The sequence below is a fragment of the Clarias gariepinus genome, chromosome 3 (assembly GCF_024256425.1).
Source record: "Clarias gariepinus isolate MV-2021 ecotype Netherlands chromosome 3, CGAR_prim_01v2, whole genome shotgun sequence".
NCBI classification, from domain to species: Eukaryota; Metazoa; Chordata; class Actinopteri; order Siluriformes; family Clariidae; genus Clarias; species Clarias gariepinus.
Genome location: NC_071102.1, coordinates 27,724,582 through 27,744,206, shown reverse-complemented (window position 1 = coordinate 27,744,206; position 19,625 = coordinate 27,724,582). Strand labels below are relative to the sequence as shown.

At 39.1% G+C, this 19,625-nt stretch overlaps 1 protein-coding gene across 1 annotated transcript in view; it reads right to left on the bottom strand.

Moving 5' to 3' along the window:
* Positions 1-17,809, bottom strand: part of cdk6 (cyclin-dependent kinase 6) — a 28,565-nt gene extending 10,756 nt beyond the window's left edge. Inside the window, exons 1-4 of the mRNA XM_053492148.1 lie at positions 17,276-17,809; positions 16,132-16,525; positions 13,341-13,476; positions 8,994-9,161 (exon numbers count right to left, since the gene is read on the bottom strand). Coding sequence (XP_053348123.1) covers positions 8,994-9,161; positions 13,341-13,476; positions 16,132-16,355 — 528 coding nt within the window. The 5' untranslated portion in view covers positions 16,356-16,525; positions 17,276-17,809. The remainder of the gene's footprint in view (positions 1-8,993; positions 9,162-13,340; positions 13,477-16,131; positions 16,526-17,275) is intronic.
* Between the last annotated feature and the right edge of the window lie 1,816 nt (positions 17,810-19,625).

The following is a 19,625-nucleotide window of genomic DNA, read 5'->3' as shown; positions in this document are numbered from 1 at the left end:
ACCTGCTGATGAATCAATGGCGTGTTCTTGACTTGTTGACCAATTAGAAGCTGTGCTTGTTTCTTTCCTGTTGTCTTTCTCACATCTTTATTTAACTGCTAACCAGTGCCACTCTGACAAACGCTAATTTAAGCAACTTTATGCATATAAAATCTATTTTGTTAGGCTAATAAACTTTATTTCATCCTTTCAAGTAGTAACACATATTTATGGTAATTGGTTCAATAAAGACAATTTCAATTATATGATGAAAGCCTGGGATCCAGTAATGAATTACATGCTGGAGCTTTAGCCTTTGTTCTTATCCCAGGCTTTAGAATTTCATAGACGCCAGCACAGTGTGAGCCAACAGGGTGCTGTGGCATCGTCAGGATTTAAACTTGCAGCCTGTCTGGGAACTCTCTGAGTGGGAGAAGCGGCTGATAGTGCTTTCTCCTGAGTGGGCTATACTGTCCTGTGAGCAGCACTTCAACAAAACGCCTTACGTCACATGTCTCGGAGAAAGCAAATGTTAGCCTTCACTCTCCCTAACTGTCGTGTGATAGGGCCAAGCTGGCTGATGGGTGGGAACTGGCAGGTGAACAAACTGGGGAGGGGGGGATGCTTATTTAAAAAAATTCCCATCATGCTACAGTATATAGTAGCAGCACCGTAACCTATCGTCACCAAAAATATCACAATAAAAATTCTAACGATTAAATCTGTCTAACTCCTTTCAAAAAACATGATGACACCTTTATTTAAAACAGGCGGTTTAAAACAGCCATGCATTAATGTCTACACTTTGGCACGGTTAAACCTGCTGCTGTAACCTCAGGGCTTATTTTGCATTAAACGGTTTCTCTCTCAGACGGGTCCTGTGAGCCGTTGGCTGCTAACTGAAGGGTCAGATAAAGTGATCCTGGATGCCTTCAGATTAAAGAACAGCATTCTGTGCATTCCTATCTGGTGAGACAACTTGAGCTCACTCAGCACAAGGGGAAACAGTGGCTTTGCAGTTCTTCTCAGCAGAGCTCCCTCAAGCGCTTCCACACCAGGCAAGGTTCGCTTGGTCAAGCTGCACTCCCATTATAACTGACTGTACCGCAATTTACTTCAGTCATATGGTCTCGGCTAATACACTTAAGCCCAAGAGTCCCCAACCTTACGCCCAACCTCCTCTTTTTCATCCTTGCCTCATGGAATTAAAGCAATAGACACACAATGAGATTAAGAATACGGCTGGCCTTTGGGCTTGGCCATCAGCCTATGTTTACATTCTCTTTCTCAAAGGAAGTGAAGGATGAAAAGCCCCTCAACACAAGACCTTCGTCCACATTCTTTCAGGCCGCCCTTGGACACTATTAAAGGGACAAGTCTACTAAATTGCAAAGGACAAAAGCCCTTCTTTAAAAATGAGCCTCTGCCAACAGACTTAATAACAGATCCTAAAGGCGATATGATTAGGCCATGCATGGAAGCTTAATTCTCAGTCTACTAAACGGCTTCACTGTGTTATTTATGGAAATGCTACCTGCAGCATCTTTATATAACACAGTATAGAGAATTTGATTAACTAAGATTTTAGTTTTATATTCGGTTACTGCTTTAAATCTAGTTAGGGTGCATCGATTCGGTGCCATCAGTTCACGTACCTGCAATCTTTTGGCAAGTGGAAGGAAACCGAAGAACCCATAAGACACCCACAGGGACCGGGTTGGGGGGGGGGGGGGACTTGTCAACAGCCACTGTGTTACCCATATTTTCAACGTATCACTGATTTCTATGCATGCACAATGCAAATTAAACACGCATGTGAAGATGAATGATGACTTTCATATCCCCTCTTGTCATGTTTTGTCTTGTGACACTTCATTCCCCACCTCATGTACAACCAGACGGTATACGTCATTACTGACAAGCCCTGGAGTCATTCGGTGCTTTTGCCTCTGCTCTTTTGAACTCAAATTAACAATAGCGACAAGTCTGTCAGGCCTGCTCAAGATGGCAGAAAGCAATGTGAAGTCACAAGTGAGTAAAGCATGCATGTAGAACTGTATACAGTTTAAAAAAAAAAAAAAAAACGTCCCTGACTGCTGCCAAAGTATGCAGAGCTTACAGGAATGCTGTATGGGGCCCTCTCTGAGCAAACAAAGAGAGTACAGTCAGCCTCTCTTTCCCCTGTGCTACCACATCCGCACATCATTAGTCGGAAAATTCCTGATATATGCCGTAATTTAATTTTTTTTGCTGGTACAGGCAAAACTTTAACATCCAGATGCTGTTGCACTCCGTCAATCAGTCTTTCTGCTGCTCTGGTCCGCTGCCAGGACGTCATCAGCAGTCAATCCAAACAGGGGGTAAGAGTAAGATCTCACCACTCCCTGTGGACGGCCAATGGTGAGGGTCAGATAGGAAATACCAAATAAGAAGCTCCTCGTGTATCACACAGTGCCTGTGTCTGTGTGTCTGTTGCAGTACAGGAACCTGCCCTCTTTTTTCCCCCCTTTTCATTTCTTCCTTCCCTCTTCTTCCTTTTTGGAATACCGGAAGAGATATCTAAACATTACCAGAGTCTGTTGCACGTGCTCTCCTGCGTGCCTTGTTTTCTTTTTTCTTTTTTTTCTTCCCCAGCCATGCCGCTGCCTGTGTGTCTTTCCAGAGTAGAAGCATATTGTCTGGCAGAAACTGAGTTGCCGTGCTTCCCCTCGGCACAGGAACTTTCTGGCGATCTAACCTCAGCTTAAAAAAAAACAAAAAAAACCCAGTTTCATCAAAATTTTTGATCAAAAATAAACCTAGCTTCACGTGAGTGCATTCAGTTCAGCAAAGATTTTCATGGGAGAAAAGTCTGGAGCCGTAACCCCTCTCAACTGCCTTCCTGTTTCTCAGAAGTGTAGGCACATGACAATGTTATTTAAAGTAATTGCTTGTTCCATTACGTCTGCGGTGCTGGATCGAAAAAGTGTTTAAGGAGAGGTTCTTCGTACAAGCCTCACCTATTATTCAGGGTGTAACAGGGACCTCATAAAGTCCAATTACCTCTCACCTGTTTCATATCAACGTTTCTAAGCCTTCCACATACGATGCAGACACTACCTATTGGATCCAAAGAAAGACAACCCCACAACAAGAGACAACGTTTGAAGATTTTGCATAAAGATTTACCATATTTAAATGAGAGTTGAAAAAAAAACAGGAAGTTAAATCATGATAATTATACTGTGTGTTCGCTCTTCCCAAGGACGCTTGCTGGTTTATATTTGAGCGTCACCGTACCATCACTTTAATCATCAGCTTACCTCCTGGTTCTGCCAAAGTTCCCACCAGAGGTGGAGATGACACTGCTTTTCTGTTCCCACTGGCACCTCTCTAAATCCCCATTTCACTCTCTTTTTACTCAGGGACTGCCTGCTCGTACAGGAAATGCTATGATTGGAACATATCTGCCCACAATGGCTGAAAGATAGCAGCTATAGCGGAGACATGGAGAGCAAACCCATTATTCAAAGGGGGCTCAAATGTTATGGGTGTTGAACAATGAATGTCTCCCAGCCACACACATAGACAGGAAGGATAAAACAACCAGCATGCTCATTTGGGGATATTTCGATTATATTCCCATTTTCTTTGTTCCAAATTTTACTGCTGTTTATATAATTTGTCAAATCTTCAATTTCACTAGCTTCATTTGCATGCGAAAATAGGGAGCAGAAATTTCTATCTGGGTGGAACTATTATGCTGGTGCCACAGTAAACTGGCACATATTTGCACTCAACCGGCTCCAACTGCAACATGTCTGAGCAAATCTACAAATGATGTTTACATGGCAGTGGAATTACCCAGTATTAGACGATGGTATATACGCCAGTAGGTCGTTTTCAGTTATTACAATTCAGGTCCTATCAGACTTGATCATTGAGATAGTTCAGTTTACAGAAGTGAAGGGGTTGATGAACGTTGGATAAAAAAAAAACACAGTGAGAGAGAGAGAAATGGAGAGAGAGAGAGAGAGAGAGAGAGAGAGAGAGAGAGAGAAAGACAGAGAGAAGGCGGTGGTTAGGTTTTGCCAACATGAGGAATTCATTCCAGTGGAAGAGAGGAAGGAAGCATCAGGGCCCAGAGGACCCACAGCAAAGGCTGCTGTGGAGTTTGTGGTATTCGGGAAAAACAGTTGCTGGGTCAAATCTTTTTTAACACAGCACAAAACGAGCTGTATCAGGCCATTTCAGCTGTATAACACCACAAACACCATGCAAACAATAGCACTTATAAGTCTTAATTCCATAAACCTTCAACGCTGAGCTCTGATGGATCCTGACTCGCATTCCTCAAGCACATAACAAACTGCATGTTCCTGATAAAGTTTACACTTTATGAATTTCACTATGAACTTAGCTGCTGAGAACGAGTTCATATACGTAGACGTTTAAGATCTAAAAATTCTACTGTATTGCATCAGACTTAGCATCTTACTTTCACTCGAGTCATCGTGAGCTAGGATTTATTGAGTTCAAATTCTTTATCATGAAATCTTAAACAGGCCTTAACCACATAAAAATCCCTTGCATTCTATTAATTACAAATAGCTATTAGAGTTAAAACTTATCACTGAATAATTTAAAAAAGGAGCTCTTTACTTATACGTGTTGTGTCATTTTTTATTTAACTTGTATTATTTAAAATAAATATTGTAAATATTTCATATGTTCAATATGTTACAAATTGTTACATTTATTTTGATAATCAATTCATGAGTCATGGCTACTGTATAATTATAATTCTATTACTGTTATTATTTAAATTTAATTTATACTTGTTTTTTTATTTACAATCATCTTCTGCTTCTTCTTCTATTTTTTTTTTATTATTTTGCAATGTTTGACCTGCATTTTTTTTATTACTTGCAATTAAATAACGTAAAGATATATGTATATTGTTTATGTATATATGGAAAAAAGAAAGCAGAAGAAAATAGATATTAATTATTATTATTGTTGTTATTATTAGAATTATTATCAGCTATTATTAGGTCAAACCAAATGTGGGCGTATTTTCTTCCAAGAAAGCATAAATGCAAAATAATTACAAAAAAATGAAAAAGAAATTGTTGCCATGATCATTTCTCTTATCAAGTTATAACACATTTAAGAAGTTACAGAGATTTGCCAAGAAATTAAGCAGCAGAGGGATGAACATTACAGAATGAGTTGAATATCACTACAGGATCAGAAAGCTGCTCAGCAGATCCACAAAAATGCTGGATACAATTATTAAGGCAAAAAGTAACACACAAAGCATTGGTGAGATTATAATGATGATGATGATGATGATGAATGTTGGTGATTGTGTACTTATACCTATGCATCTATAAACATATATCTTTCTCCTTTGTAATAATTTTTAACACTATTGAATGTGCTGTGAACTCTGATAAAAAGCCAAAGGCCTGGTTGGTATAAATTAGATTTTTTTGTCATCTCTAGCTGAGGTAAAAATAACCCACACCACACATCAGAATAATTGTTTCAGGGAATATCCCTTCAGTTAATCTTTAGTAAATCTAATTTCATTAGCAACATGGTGCACACAATGTTCTCTGGGGTACTTTCCTAATGGTTTTCATGAGGTGCTCCTTAAATGTACTTAATCGAAAGTTCCTGTTTTTACACTAACTCCTGCTGAAAACTGGAATCAGTTTTTTATTAATAAGCACAATTGCTATTACCTATTTCTGATCTCATAGTGCAAAGTGTGTGAAAATTGAAGATAGGAGAAAATACATTATGACCATCATGAAGCATGTGAATGCTGTGCTATAGTGGAGTAGTCAGAGCAGCCTCCCCTGTCTTCTGTCTGTATAAGACCCAGGATAAATGCCAGCTAATATATCCAAAAAGGCAAGAGGATAAGAAAGAAACATTGCTATATTTTGGGCCTTTGCCCTGAGGCTTTGTGCCGTCAATCAGAGGTGCACAATGGCCACCGGGAGAGTGGAGTCATTATAATGATCAACAATGCAATGGTCCCAAGAGATTTGTAGGGTCAGGCTAATCTCCACATCGGCAGCACCCATTGGGTGGTCTGCCAGCTTACACTCCCTCACTCCTTCCCTGTCTCATCTACATACTGGAGGAACGAACTATGAGACAGCTGCATAATGGCAATGGTGACGCTAAACACTTTGGATACTCTGGACATGTTCCGAACGTATCACATGAAATAATATGTATAATAAAAAAAATATATAAGAATAAATCCTTTAAATGTCATCAAATTTGTCCTGTATTTACCATTTACCAGAACATACTCTTTTTCTAAAAACTTACATATGAACAACACATCGAACTTTGATCCAAATGGGCTACAACGGGAGAGGACCACACTGAGATATCCACTCCCGTCAGCCAGGAGGGTACAATGGGCTCAACAATACTGATCACAAAAGGAATAGGATCACAAAGCTGGACGGGTGAAAAGCACAACAAGACCAGTTAAAGGTTTCTTCGCTATTCAAAGCAGCACCTTCTGTCCAACCAACCCTGCCACAATACCAAAAGTCCCTTAGGTCACATTTCTCCCCATTCTGATGTTCGATATAAACATGCTGAAATTCTTAACCTGTATGTGGTGCATGCATCATGCTGCTGACTGGATGACTGCATGAATCAGCAGGGGCATAGGTATCCCATCAAAGTCAATGTATAAAAAGACATTAGATTTCTCAGAACTTGAGAATGAACACTGACTAAATGTGTGAAGACTGACTAAATATGTGAAGACTGACTAAATATGGACCTCTTCAAGCAAAATCCCCAAGGGACATACCTTCATATGTTATGTAAATCAGACAGCTAAAAACAAGCCTTTCACTGAATGATTCATCTTCAGCATTGGACTCTTTTTTGAAAACAATATGTTTCTCTGTATGCTCTAGATTTAAGTATCATATTTCTGGTTAGCAGGTTCTTAGCAATTATTATTTTTGAGGGGGAAGAAAACAAATAAAAAAGTGACCTCAAGGCCTGCTTTGCATAGCCAGGGTTATCGTTTCTTTATCTGGCGAAGAGACAGAGAGGAAGTGTTTTTAGCTGTATTTAAAGCAGGTGATGAGGGGGATTCCAAATGCAGGAAAATGAATCAGAACATTCCATGTTCACTTTTCACTCTTCTCTCTTGCTCTTTCTCTCTCTCTCTCACTCATTCTCTACCGCTTTCTTGAGTATATCACTTCTCTATATCACCCCTCCCTTCCTTACCATCTCGTACTCTTCGTACTGTCTGTTTCTCACTATGTGTCTGTTTCACAGTTGATTTAAGGGTGGAGGTGGGGTTTTCTAATATCTCTGGTGGATTACCAGTTCAAATTACAGCAGCTCAACTGCCTAACCACTGAAACCACAAAACAGAAAGAACGTTTTAGCAGTCATTCAAATTTCACAAACTGAATTGGCAGCGAAACAGAGTGGGTTAATAAGTTTACGTGTGGCTGAGCTACTGAGTGGGGATTCCTTTGAGTTGCTACAAATTTCCCTAAGATGCTTCAGAAAGAAAAAAAAATCCAGCAGATGATATGCAATACTGACTTTCTAAAATAAAACAGACCAACACAATACATATTTGAAAAACACCCCCTATTTTCGGTGTGAAATGGGGGGAAAAAAAGCAATGTCCATTCACAAGCTATATGCTATCTTTTGACATCAGAGCACCCTTCACGAGACTATGACTTCAAAGAGCGACAGGGGGAATTCACTGATTCAATCCCATGATCCGTTTCATCCCAGGACCACTTTGTGAGGCCCAATGACATTAATCAGCCAGTCTCGTTTTACACTTTTTATACACCTGCTGTTAGGCTCGCAGCTGATGGATGGCTTTGCTTTCAGTGCAGCTCACTCCTGATTGGGAGCTGTCCATGTCAGACTCAAGGGACCAGCTGATCTTTTCACTTTATGGCAGATCACGTTCCTGAACTTGCCAAAGGTGCATTAAAGCAATAAATCTAACCAAGTCTGGATGGAACTGATCTATCAAACCTTAATAATAATAATAATAATAATAATAATAATAATAATAATGATAAAAAAATCTCTTCTTCGACTTCATGGACTTAAAGGACAAGGCATAAGTATAGAAACAAGACGTTTAAATAAAATTATTAGATATCAGCTTAAAAAAAACAAGATTTTCCATTAAGGACAGTAACTGGAAAGGTTAATAATTATTCGTTATTTGATCATAAAAAACAGAGCGATATTTCGATCAGTAATTCATTTAAAATACATAATACATTTACTATACATACACATACGTATTTTCAGTGACAGAAAGTAGTCACAAATCATTACGCTACTAAATTAACAATTTTTCTAGTAGCTTAGCATTCCTAAGCTATTTTTAAGCTGTTTTACCATGTGACAGTGGAGCACGATAAAACTAGCCAGCTAGATATCTCTGCCAAAAACTGAGTCAAAAGTAGAGGAATTAACTTCCTACTACAATATAATATAATAAATAACATAATATAATTGAGCTACACAACGAAATGAAAATGCCAGTTAATTTTCCTGTGCTAAAACAATAGCTTTCCATGTAGTTAGCTACATTCTCAAAAGGCTAGCTCAGCCATAGCTTTTTTTCAACATGACCATCTTGTAGCTTGACAAGTAGCATCCAGAACCTTCATTTATAAAATAAGAATCAGTTTCTTTTATTACACTGAGTTACATATTAGTGATGTTTCTGTCAATGTTTTAAATATGCTTGTCACAATTTTTTAAAGCATGTTTTTTACCTGATCCTTTTTTTTTTTTTTTTTTTTTTTTTTTTACCAAAGACCATGCAGTAAGATGCCCTTTAAATGTGAACATATCCATTGTATGTTTTGTGAACATTTATATATGTGAAGTCATAAATCTGCTATGTATATTATATACTTGGACTGTTTTTAAAGGGAAAAGTCTATACAACAAGTACTAATAAAGGGCAAGGAATTGTCATGCTGACTCACCACTGAAGTAAGAGCCATCTGAAAACTGTATATGCGTGCCAGGCCAAAATCTGCCAATTTGATCTGTCCTCCACTGGTTACCAGAATGTTCTGAGGCTTCAGGTCTCGGTGAACCACACGATGTGAATGGAGAAAGTCTAACCCCTGCAGCAACTGGTACATCATATCCTGAAAAACACAGAAACCCAGTTATATGTCTGGTCCAGATATGTCAACATTGGATATTTCAATAATTTATGGACGTTAAACAAGCTAATGAGAGGGTAAAGGAAATCAAGGGATAAGAAAGGAAGGAAATTCTCAAAGAACTGAACAAATTATCACAGGATGCTGTCGATATCAGAAGTTCTGTTTGGAAAATTAAGGCTCTTTTGGCTTTGAGGAGGAAAAATGAGCATGGCCCTTTAAATGTGGAGCGTGGCAGATGTTGTTAACTGACATTGATGCAGGGCCGGAAAGACATGTTACTTTAAAGTTCTGTTCTGCTGGGCCTCTACTTCCCTGCAGCTGTCTCTCGAGCACTTGTTCAGACTGAGGGCCAGGCGAAAAAGCAAGCCTTAATGTCTATGAAATGAGAGAGAGAAAAAAACGGCTTAACTGCCATTTCCTCTGGTGTAACTTGCACAACAACAGCATAAAAAACTACAGCCACAGAGACTCTAACCCTGATGGTTAATAAGAAAGAGTGTCTGACTAATGTGAACAGGTTAAAAGAAAAAGGCAGGTGATTGCTTGTTTCAAGAGTCACCCCAAAGTAGAGACATGAAGCGATGGCAGCCCTGGAGAAACCTGCCTCCAAGACCTCACAAGTGACATGGATCTGAGCCCACCAACCCATTCAGTCCTCAACCAGCTGGTAAGTGATTAAAAGCACTGACACAATGGTGTGCACACTCAAGCAGAAAACATTTGCAAACGGCACAGATCTGGTCATGCCGGGGAAGGCGGACGGGGCCTCTGATAATGTGGATAAAGGAAGCTAGATCCAAATGAAAGTGTGTATGAGGGTGATGCCCGGGTGCATGGTGGCCGGCATAAACAAGGACCCCTTTCTAAATGCCTATCCAGCCATGACCTACCATACCCACCAAGCCGCCGTAACACAAGCAGGCTGGTGCAATGGCATTATGCCTCATCAGTTACTCTTCATTGGCTTCAAGCCATATTGCCACATTTCCTCAAGCATAATGACCCAAGGACAAAACAAACACTCACCCCGGAGCCCTCTTTTTTGTCTCATATGAGTTAACTTAAACTGAAGTGTGTCCACAGAGATTGTAATTGTAATTAAAGGGTTAATACAACTGACCTGTTTATTTTATGTCAATTCAATAGGATGAATTAAAATAACAATATACAAACCACCAGAGTAACAGGCAAAGCTATCCCAACACCTGTTAAGTAGCTATAGAAGAGCGTCTTGTCCTTCACAGTGCAATTCAAGAGGCTGAATTTAAAAGCTATGAAAAGTGCCTTTTAGTGTATTTCAACATGTAGCATTACCTCATTGCAAAAAACCTGATTACAGCTTAAAGCCATCTGCTTAAGCAAGCAAAAGCGTCAACTGCAAATACCTAGGATAAACACTACACCTGTTCTCAACAGCAACTCGTTTGCAAAGGACATGGACAGGCCGCAAAGGAAAAAAAGAAAAGACACAAAAACACAATCTCCTAAAAAAAAGAAAAAAGAAAAAAAAACAGCAGTCAAAACAGAGCCTCCAGAAGGCACTCCCCATTATCATGCTAATTCATGAGAGGCAGCCATATTGTTTATTGTAGCCTGGCACAATGCAAGACATCTGCCAGTTAGCATTAGTTGTAATTCCCTCCCCATGCTTCATTAGGCTCCCCTTTATGGGGCGGAGACAAGCCTCAGAGAGAGACGCTGAGCCTGGAATAGTCAGCCGGACCTGCCAACATAACACCAGCTGCTTGATGTCCTTCCAGCCCGTTTGATTCCAAGGGCCTTTTTCATCAATTAGCATGTGGTGGGTCCGAAATGGGGCAGGAGTGGGCAGAATGGAGGATTTGGAGTGGATGGGGAGGGAGGGAGGTCTGGGAGCTCTGCAATCTGGTGTCTTTCTGGGAGGGCGAGAGTAAATGAAGTTGTTGGGGGTCTTTAGCAATACTGAACCAGAGCCTATCATCTGTCCCTGATGTCCATTATCTCATCCTCTGATGAGAAATCCAATCTGCCCCCCCAAAACACAAAAAACTGACGATATGCTACACGTGGTATTCAGCAGCCTGTCTGCAAATTTTGGTAGAAAGTAAGCCTGATTCACTTTTGTGAGGTCTTTTAATTTTAATTATGAATATGAATAAAGGGTCATTCTGGAGGAGATCACTCCCGTCAGGATAAAACAGTTTAAAACGGTAAAGTTATTGTGAGCTTTGTATTTATTTACAGTCTATATTTTTTTGCAGCAGTTCTGTTCTCAAAAACAATACTCTCGAGAGATGTCATGGAACCGTGCATTCATAAATGGCTGGTGAGCAGCAAGCATGCTGTTGAGTCATTTTCCAAATAGTTTTAGCAATGTTTCTAACTGATGAACATGTGATACCGCTATGATTTGTGAACAAGTGAACGAGGTGCCACAAAATATGGTTCAAATTGATGGATCTCCAAAGACTTTGGTTCACGATGATAAAAAAAAAAATGTAAGGAAAATTTTTAACATATAAATATGCATTTTAGAGATGTCTTGGTTTTCAGTTAAAACCCAACATAATTGAGGTGAAGATATATCTTATTTCAGGACATCTTTGGACGAGGCAGGGAAATAAGATAAATGCATTTGGATGACAAGTGGGTGGAAATCGGACTGATGCGAGGTAGGTGTTCAGGATGAATATTCAGCATTTCCATTAGATGTGCAGCATTTTACAAGGTGGTAAAGGAGCTCTGACAATGCTAGCCTTAAAGGATTATCTGTGAACTAATGAAAAGTATATCCATGCTACATAAGGATCGCTTACTTACTGCCCCTTACAGAAACCTCCTACAATCAGTTTCTCTATTCACAACAAAAAGCGAGCAACTGAGAGGGCCAGTGCAGACAAAACCACACATACACACACACTCTGAACAACATTCCACTGGCTAGTCTTCAGTGAAAGCCAGAGCTGAATGAAAATAGAGGCACACACAAGGGCCCAGCTCTTTAATTAGAAGCCCATCTACCACATGCACTGCCCATCAAAAGGCCAAGCCTCACCCTAATCTTAGTGAGTTCCATCCTCCATCTGCTTCTGTAAAGCATGCCAAAAGTCTCCATTTATATTCTCATTCATGGGCCTTAAAGTGGAAATCCAAAACACACGGTTTACTTATGTAATACACATAAGTTGTGGGGTAAAAGTGTGTAAGATGCTCTTAATTAGCTAAAAAAAAGGGGGGGGGGGCAGAGGCGAGAACATACACTATGAAGTTGGGGTCAAGCATTTACAGACACATAAGATAAATAATATTCAATCACAGTGTTTCAAAACTTCACGCGTTTTATGTTACCATATGTTTATGTTGACAAGTAAATTACAACATTTACTTTGTTCAGATCAAAGGTTATTTTAAAAACAATCAATTATAGATAGATTTGTTTTATCTTTAGTCTACTATATCTGCCTTAAAGTGTGTAAAAAACAATTAAGTACATAATGATGCTCACTTTAAACAGTCTGGAGTGTTCTAGAAAATAATGGAATGGCCAATTAGAATAATAAGAAGTTAAGCACAAGTGCATCTTGTGGTTGAAACAAGGCCTTCTATAGAAGTCCAAACAACTGGAAGTACCACAAGCATCTGAAAGGAAACACAAACTGGTTGGCCCCACACCCCTAGCCCTAACCGTAACCCTAACTCCACACAATGAATGAAGTTCAGCCCAACTGAACCCCAAAACAACAACAAAGAAGGGGTTAGAGTCATCAGGTGCCAAATATGTGCATACGCTTTCAACAGATTCCTACATCACGGTGGCCTTAAATGCACTTGTGCAAAGAGGAAGCCCTACTCCAGCATAAAAAAAAAATCTGATTGACGTTTTCAGGTAATCAGCAGCTTTTGGAGAAGTGTGCTCTAGAGAATCTATGCTACATATATAATGAAATAGGCTAATACAGTTAGAAACGTCAGACTTGGCCACAACTAGACCTCCAGCAATACAATACTAAGGAGTGTGCATAACCTCTTTACATACTGCAAATCTGATCTCGTATATAATTGCTATATCCTATATATATATATAAGTATATATCCTTAATGGTGGAGTTGTTATGAACCATGTCAAAACCTGTTTTATTTAGCTTTATAATGATTTAGGAATGAGCAAGTGTTGAGTACCTTTATGGTTTCAGGTGGCACTCCTGGATCAGGTGCTTTTTCTAGGTATGTGGTCAAGTCTTGGTCCACGTGCTCAAAGACCAGAGTGAGTTTGGTCTCCCGATCAGTTCTAGAAACTGTACAGACATCAAACAACCTAGACGAATAACATAAGAGAAGGTATCATCAGGAATATATTCAAACATGAACATGAACATATTAAAACTCAGCATACTATTTTTGACGTTCAAATATTAAATGTTGAGCCAAAGACTACAGCTAAGAGGGAAAAAATCCTAGAGTGAGCTAACTGTCCAGACTAGTTTGCCTGACTGTCTGAAAAATGCTTGTTATGCTTCAAATACCAAAGGTTTTATGGCAAAGTGCAAAGAAGTGAACAGCATTTCCAACTGTTCGCTCATGACAGTTTAGCTTCTTGACATACGCACATATTCTAACAAGATCAGGTAAAAATGAATATAATGATATTATAAATGACTATCCCTTTATAATAAAAATATAAAATCTGACACAACTTGATTATGTTTACTACTTGACTGAGTTCATATAAAATGAATCCTTTTTTCTTATTTTTGTTCTAGACACTTTTCTACTTTTTAAAATATTTCCCCTTCACACAGTTTAATTATTTGGTGAGCTCCCTCCAATTAAAATCCAAATGACTGTATAGATATATCATAGTGACAAAAAGCCTTAAGTCTTATATAAAATGATATTTATCTGCTTTTTACACCTTGCTGGGTACTATAAAGGAAGATAATGCAGCAAAACAGGGCACAGTTTCCCCAAAATAATCTTATAAAAGCATGTTAACCATTCAATAATGATCTCTGAACAAACAGCAATGTTAGTCTTTTAATCAAACCCATCTCAGTATAAATTCAGTTGTCGTAGAGTCAACATAACACATATGGTGTTGAGAAAAACTGTTAATTGCAATATTACAGCAATTAACCAGCTATGGCTTAAATTAGATGGAAGAAAATATAATATGTCGTTCTGTAAATTAGACAAACTTAGTAAGAAAGAGTCAGCAAGATAACAACATCATATTTGTCCAGTAAAGATCACAGTGTCTCAAAACATTTAATCTCAGCCTCACAGCCATGTGTGATGTGTAATAGCAACTCATCACAGTCATGGATGAATGTGAGGTGAAATATTTGTGCTCATAACTCCACATAATGGATGCATACCATAACATCCTGAAAGGTAAAATTCAATTTTTCAATTAAATTTTATTTGGTATAGCGCTTTTAACAACTGTCATTGTCACAAAGCAGCTTTACACAATCAAACGAATTATGGACGTTTGTATGAAATGAGAATGTTTATGAATCAAAATGATAAGATTGTTCCTTAAAACAATCCTATGACATCACTTGATTAAGTTTGTCCAATATTTTTTTTCTGTAGAAGGCCAAATTGTTTCATTACAATGTAGTCTCTTAACCGACATAAAACATATGGAAAGAATAAAGTTCTCTTGTGAAACATCTAAGAGTAGCCTGTAGCTACACGAGGCACTGAATATATTGCAGACTATGTTTCCCTGTTCCACATGCTGCTTTACATCACAGAGTATGTAGTCTAAAACATATTTGTTTACCATCACTTTTTTTCAACAGTAAATTCAAAATCCATTTTACAATACATAAAGGATTCACTTTTCATACACGTTAAAGGCACAAAAGATGTATTCTTTAAGGTGCCACACCAGACAGATGGAAAGTTACAAATTATTATTATTATTTTAATCTGTGCCTGATTATGAACACAGTGATTCAATTCAATACTTGACTGTATATATTTAGTGTTGTGGCTGCTCTAACCCTCTAGACTTGCCTGATAGAGCTTTGTGACTTCCTTCTGCTGTGGACAGTCCCACATAAATCCCCTGAAGGCTGTACTTCCCAACAGTTTATATCTGTTGCACCAGTTACTAAGTGTATAATCTCAAGACTTAGACCTTAAACCTGCCTCTGTAAATATACTGACTATGATGCTCAGACATTACACCCTTTCAACTTCTAAATACAGTTTGTCTTTATAGTACAGATTTGTAACAAGGTAATTTATTTAACAGTAATTTATTTATAATCCTAGAATGGTAATTTATTTATAATCCTGGTTCGTCTCAACGGTTGCTCCTTGTGTCATCACAGAGTTTTTTTTTTTCCCTTGGCACTGTGCACATCTAGCTTGCTCATTGAACCATTGAATTAAAATGTTAACCTTATCAGATCTAAAGCTGTGCTCTGGGCAAATTCTCCTCAGTGTTCATTAGCCTCTGATAACTAGTAACCTTCAAAAAAGATCAATGCTTTCATACAGGAATATGTCTGCCAAAGTAGTAATCCAAAGTTGTCTTTTGAGCATCTTACAGTGATTTACATGCATGCATAGTCATCCATCTAGGAACCTCTGTAGTCCCAACTAGGGACTGCCATTGTATTTATTCTTATTTTACGACCAGGGTAGTACCTCTGGTTAACATTCACACGCCAGCCTAATTAGCATGTCTATGGGCTGTGAGAGGAAACCAGAGAACCTGGGAGAAACCAACCAAACACACAAAGATCATGCAAGCAGCACACACCCGGACCCGGGAGGTGCAAGGCGACGGTCCTAACCACTAAGCCACCATGCTGCCATACATACATGTAGTTTGGATAAAATATGATGAGGACAGTGGGAGGGGGGGGGGGTCTCGTGTGACTCAATCTACATTTAGGTTTCTGTAAGGCCGTGCTGGCGTGTGCATAGTTTATCACCCCGATCTTGTCTTTACCTGACCACGTTGGGGTGCTCGAAAGACTCGAGCTGCCTCAGTACTGCCACCTCGCGGATAGTCGATAGAGGCATGCCTTCCTCCTCGGTTTGCACGCGCACCCGTTTCAGCGCCACGAAGCGTCCGTTCTTCAGGTCGCGCGCCTTATACACCTTCCCGTACGCGCCCTCGCCGATTTCAGCCACGGGCTCGTACTGCTGGTTTAGACCTTCCTTGTCCATCATGGGTTTTTTTTTTTTCTCCCTCTCTATCTCTATCTCGTTGTCCTTCTGGCACGGGCGTCTTTATGCTGAGATGCAGCCCTACTCCGGGAAATCCCGAAAACGTGCCTGTCGAGGGCTCTTTCACGAAGCCATGCCCGGGAGAGTCAGCGCCGCCGCTGCACGTGCGTTGCCTGTAGAGAGAGAGAGAGAGGGAGAGAGAGCACGCGCAAAGCCGGGGGAAAGGTAAACATGACGGAACTGAGCACACGGGCACGAATCACAACACTCTGATGTCCTGCTCGCTTCCCCAATATCCCTGTTAAGGCAATGCCCCCTATAACACCATGCTAAGCTCGCCATACAAAACAGTAAACCCCTTTTCTTTTTTAAAGTAAACTGATCAAAGTTATACATTCTGTTTATTTATATACAAAGGTCTGTGATATGCACACAACCCACAGTGGCTATATAATTAAACCATTAAAAAGAGAGCATAGAATTGACCTTGTAACACAAACAGATGTACACAAATAAACAAACATTGGTGATATGATAAATACAGGTAGGTAGACCATGCAGTAGTGGGAAGTTTGCTGCATAATATATGAAGTCCTGACATGAGCAGAGATGCTTGCGCATTCTGTGGCCCCGAAATCCCCGAGCACGTGGCTGCCTACTGATTTCATTGTTCAACGGATCAATAAAAACCTGTGGCCAAACGCGTGTGTTCAATACTTTCAGTTTGTCTGAGTGTCTAGCTGATCATACCACAATATTGTTAACTATTATTAAAGGCTCGTCTGCGTACAGTAAGCTGCTTAATGCACTTGAGGATGTGTGCAAAGCAGGCAAATGCAAAAGTCGCAGAACACATGCAAAACTGCACAAAAAAAGCATATTGCAAAAATTTTTTTTTGCAAATTATAGATTAGGTTACTTACCCCTTTTAGTTTCTCGTAAACGTAAATCACGCTAGAGTTTTCTTTATTGCCAGATAGAAAGAGCAGGAGCGAGGGTTTTTTTTTTTTTTATTCTCTCCCCCCTTCCACATCCCAGAGTGTCCTAGCGAGGCCACACAGGTAGTCGGCGGCTGCAGCGCTTTAACCCCCCATCCTCCCCGCGCCTGCACCACTCCGGCTCACCGATCTCAACTCAGCGACTTGCCTTTCCTTTTCTGTCCCCACGTTCTCCGTGAACGTGCAAAGAGAGCGGCTTATTTGCTCAGCTCGGCTAGGCTACCTTCCGTCCGTTTTTCCCCCACTACGCGCTTTTCCCATCTACGCGGAGAGAGTGTGGTGCGCCGAGCTGCTCGGTGAGCTCGCTCTGCCCGTCGCTTTCCCACGCTGGCCTGAATGTTGCCTCGACCCCCTCCGGAGGAGTTTGACACAGAGCAGGGACGTTTCCGCATTCCTCGGCCGACTACAAAGGCCAGCCGCTCTCTCTCTCGCCTTTTCTCTGCCTGCCCTCCCCTGCTACTTCACCATTCACAGCTCTCTCTCTCTCTCTCTCTCTGTAATAAACTTGATCAGCAGTAGGCTGGGCGGTAGAGAGGCAGAGAGCTATCTATCAGATCTATCATAAAACCCATTCGGTATAAACCTTGTCACTCTGCAGAGCTTAGTGATGTTCGGGGCTCAAAGTCAGACGGATCAACGACAAGCAACCAATTGAGTTCCACTTCTTGAATAATTATTATTATTATTGTTGTTGTTGTTGTTATTTTTTTGTTATAAATGTCTGTGTGTTTGTTTAGAACTTCTTGTAGAAATTATAGAAATAATTACATTATTTAGTAATAATAACATTAACATTAGTAGTAATAATGCAATCCAATCATGAGGCAGCCATGACACCTTCCCACTGTATAGAGTTTGGCTTGAACTTGCACATTAGTTAAAACAGAAGTCTGATTTATTTTATTTTTGGGGGGAGACTATTAGACACATGTGATAATGAAAGAACATCTAAAACCTGAAACTGACACTAGTTTAATTGGTTGTGATTAATCTATTGTGATTGTCATTTTTTCCTGAGGGTATGCAATTATTTGCATTCACGTTTAAGTCAACATTACACCAGTATTTCCCTGCTGAATGAATTTGGATTTATGCTAAAGACTCATTTGTTCCCTGCAAAACAGGAGATTAACATGCACTTATTGTAAAAGAAATACATAAACAAATAAATAAATGAAATGAAATGAAAATAAATAAATAAAAATCCTAAAAATGTAGAATGTGTATAGTAGTAAAAGTGGGTTTATATTTCATTAATGAATAACTATTATCCACCCATGTTAATGTCAAAACGTATTAAATACTCACAGAAACTGAATGGTTAATTATTTCAGTCAGCAGAGTGCAGAGTAAGGGTATTTTCTTTCCCCATCCCTAACCTCCCTCTAGCCAGTTCAAAATTCTCTATTTGCATCACAAAGCACACTTTTCACACAATGCCTTTTGAACTGATAACTGTAAACGGCTTGTTTTACATTTATGTATCACCTTTTGTTCGCTTTCAATGAACTCTGAGAGCCATTGCCCCACTTGAATACATTAGCATGCCTACTCTTGACATGGAACAGCAAACAAATTAAAGTGGTTGTGTGTATGGCATGCAGACCCATTTATCATACATAAATCAACAGTAAAAAGACACATTTAAATGATATATGTGATCTGTCAAAAAGCAAAATAGAAGCAATTAAATATGTACCCCAGAGACACTGGTGCACACAATAAGAACTGATGAACTGAGACATTGATGAATATACTGTATTCATCGATTTATTGTAGGATGCAAGAATTATATTAAACGATGCAGTAATTATTATATTATATTATATTATATTATATTATATTATATTATATTATATTATATTATATTATATTATATTATATTATATTATATTATATTATATTATCACAACAAAAGCAGAAACCTGCCAAGTTAAACAGGTCTTTTACCTTTAAATATATACAGTAATTTATTATTTATATATACTTGTAAAAGAATGTTTCATACTTAAAACTCACAAAAAAAATTGCTTCTACCTAACCCACTGTTTAGGATGGCTCTAACATTTCAACATTTCTAAGGCACACTGAGGTCTTTGGCAGTTAATGATAACGTGAAGACTAAACAGTCTGTGCCATGCGGTGATAAAGCAGTGTTTTGTTTTCCCTTGTTACTTTGTGGTTGGTGTAACATTAAATAATTAATTGGTTCTAGCAATAATATATATCCAACACAGTGGCACCTTGATTTATTCATAATGCAAATATAAATCTT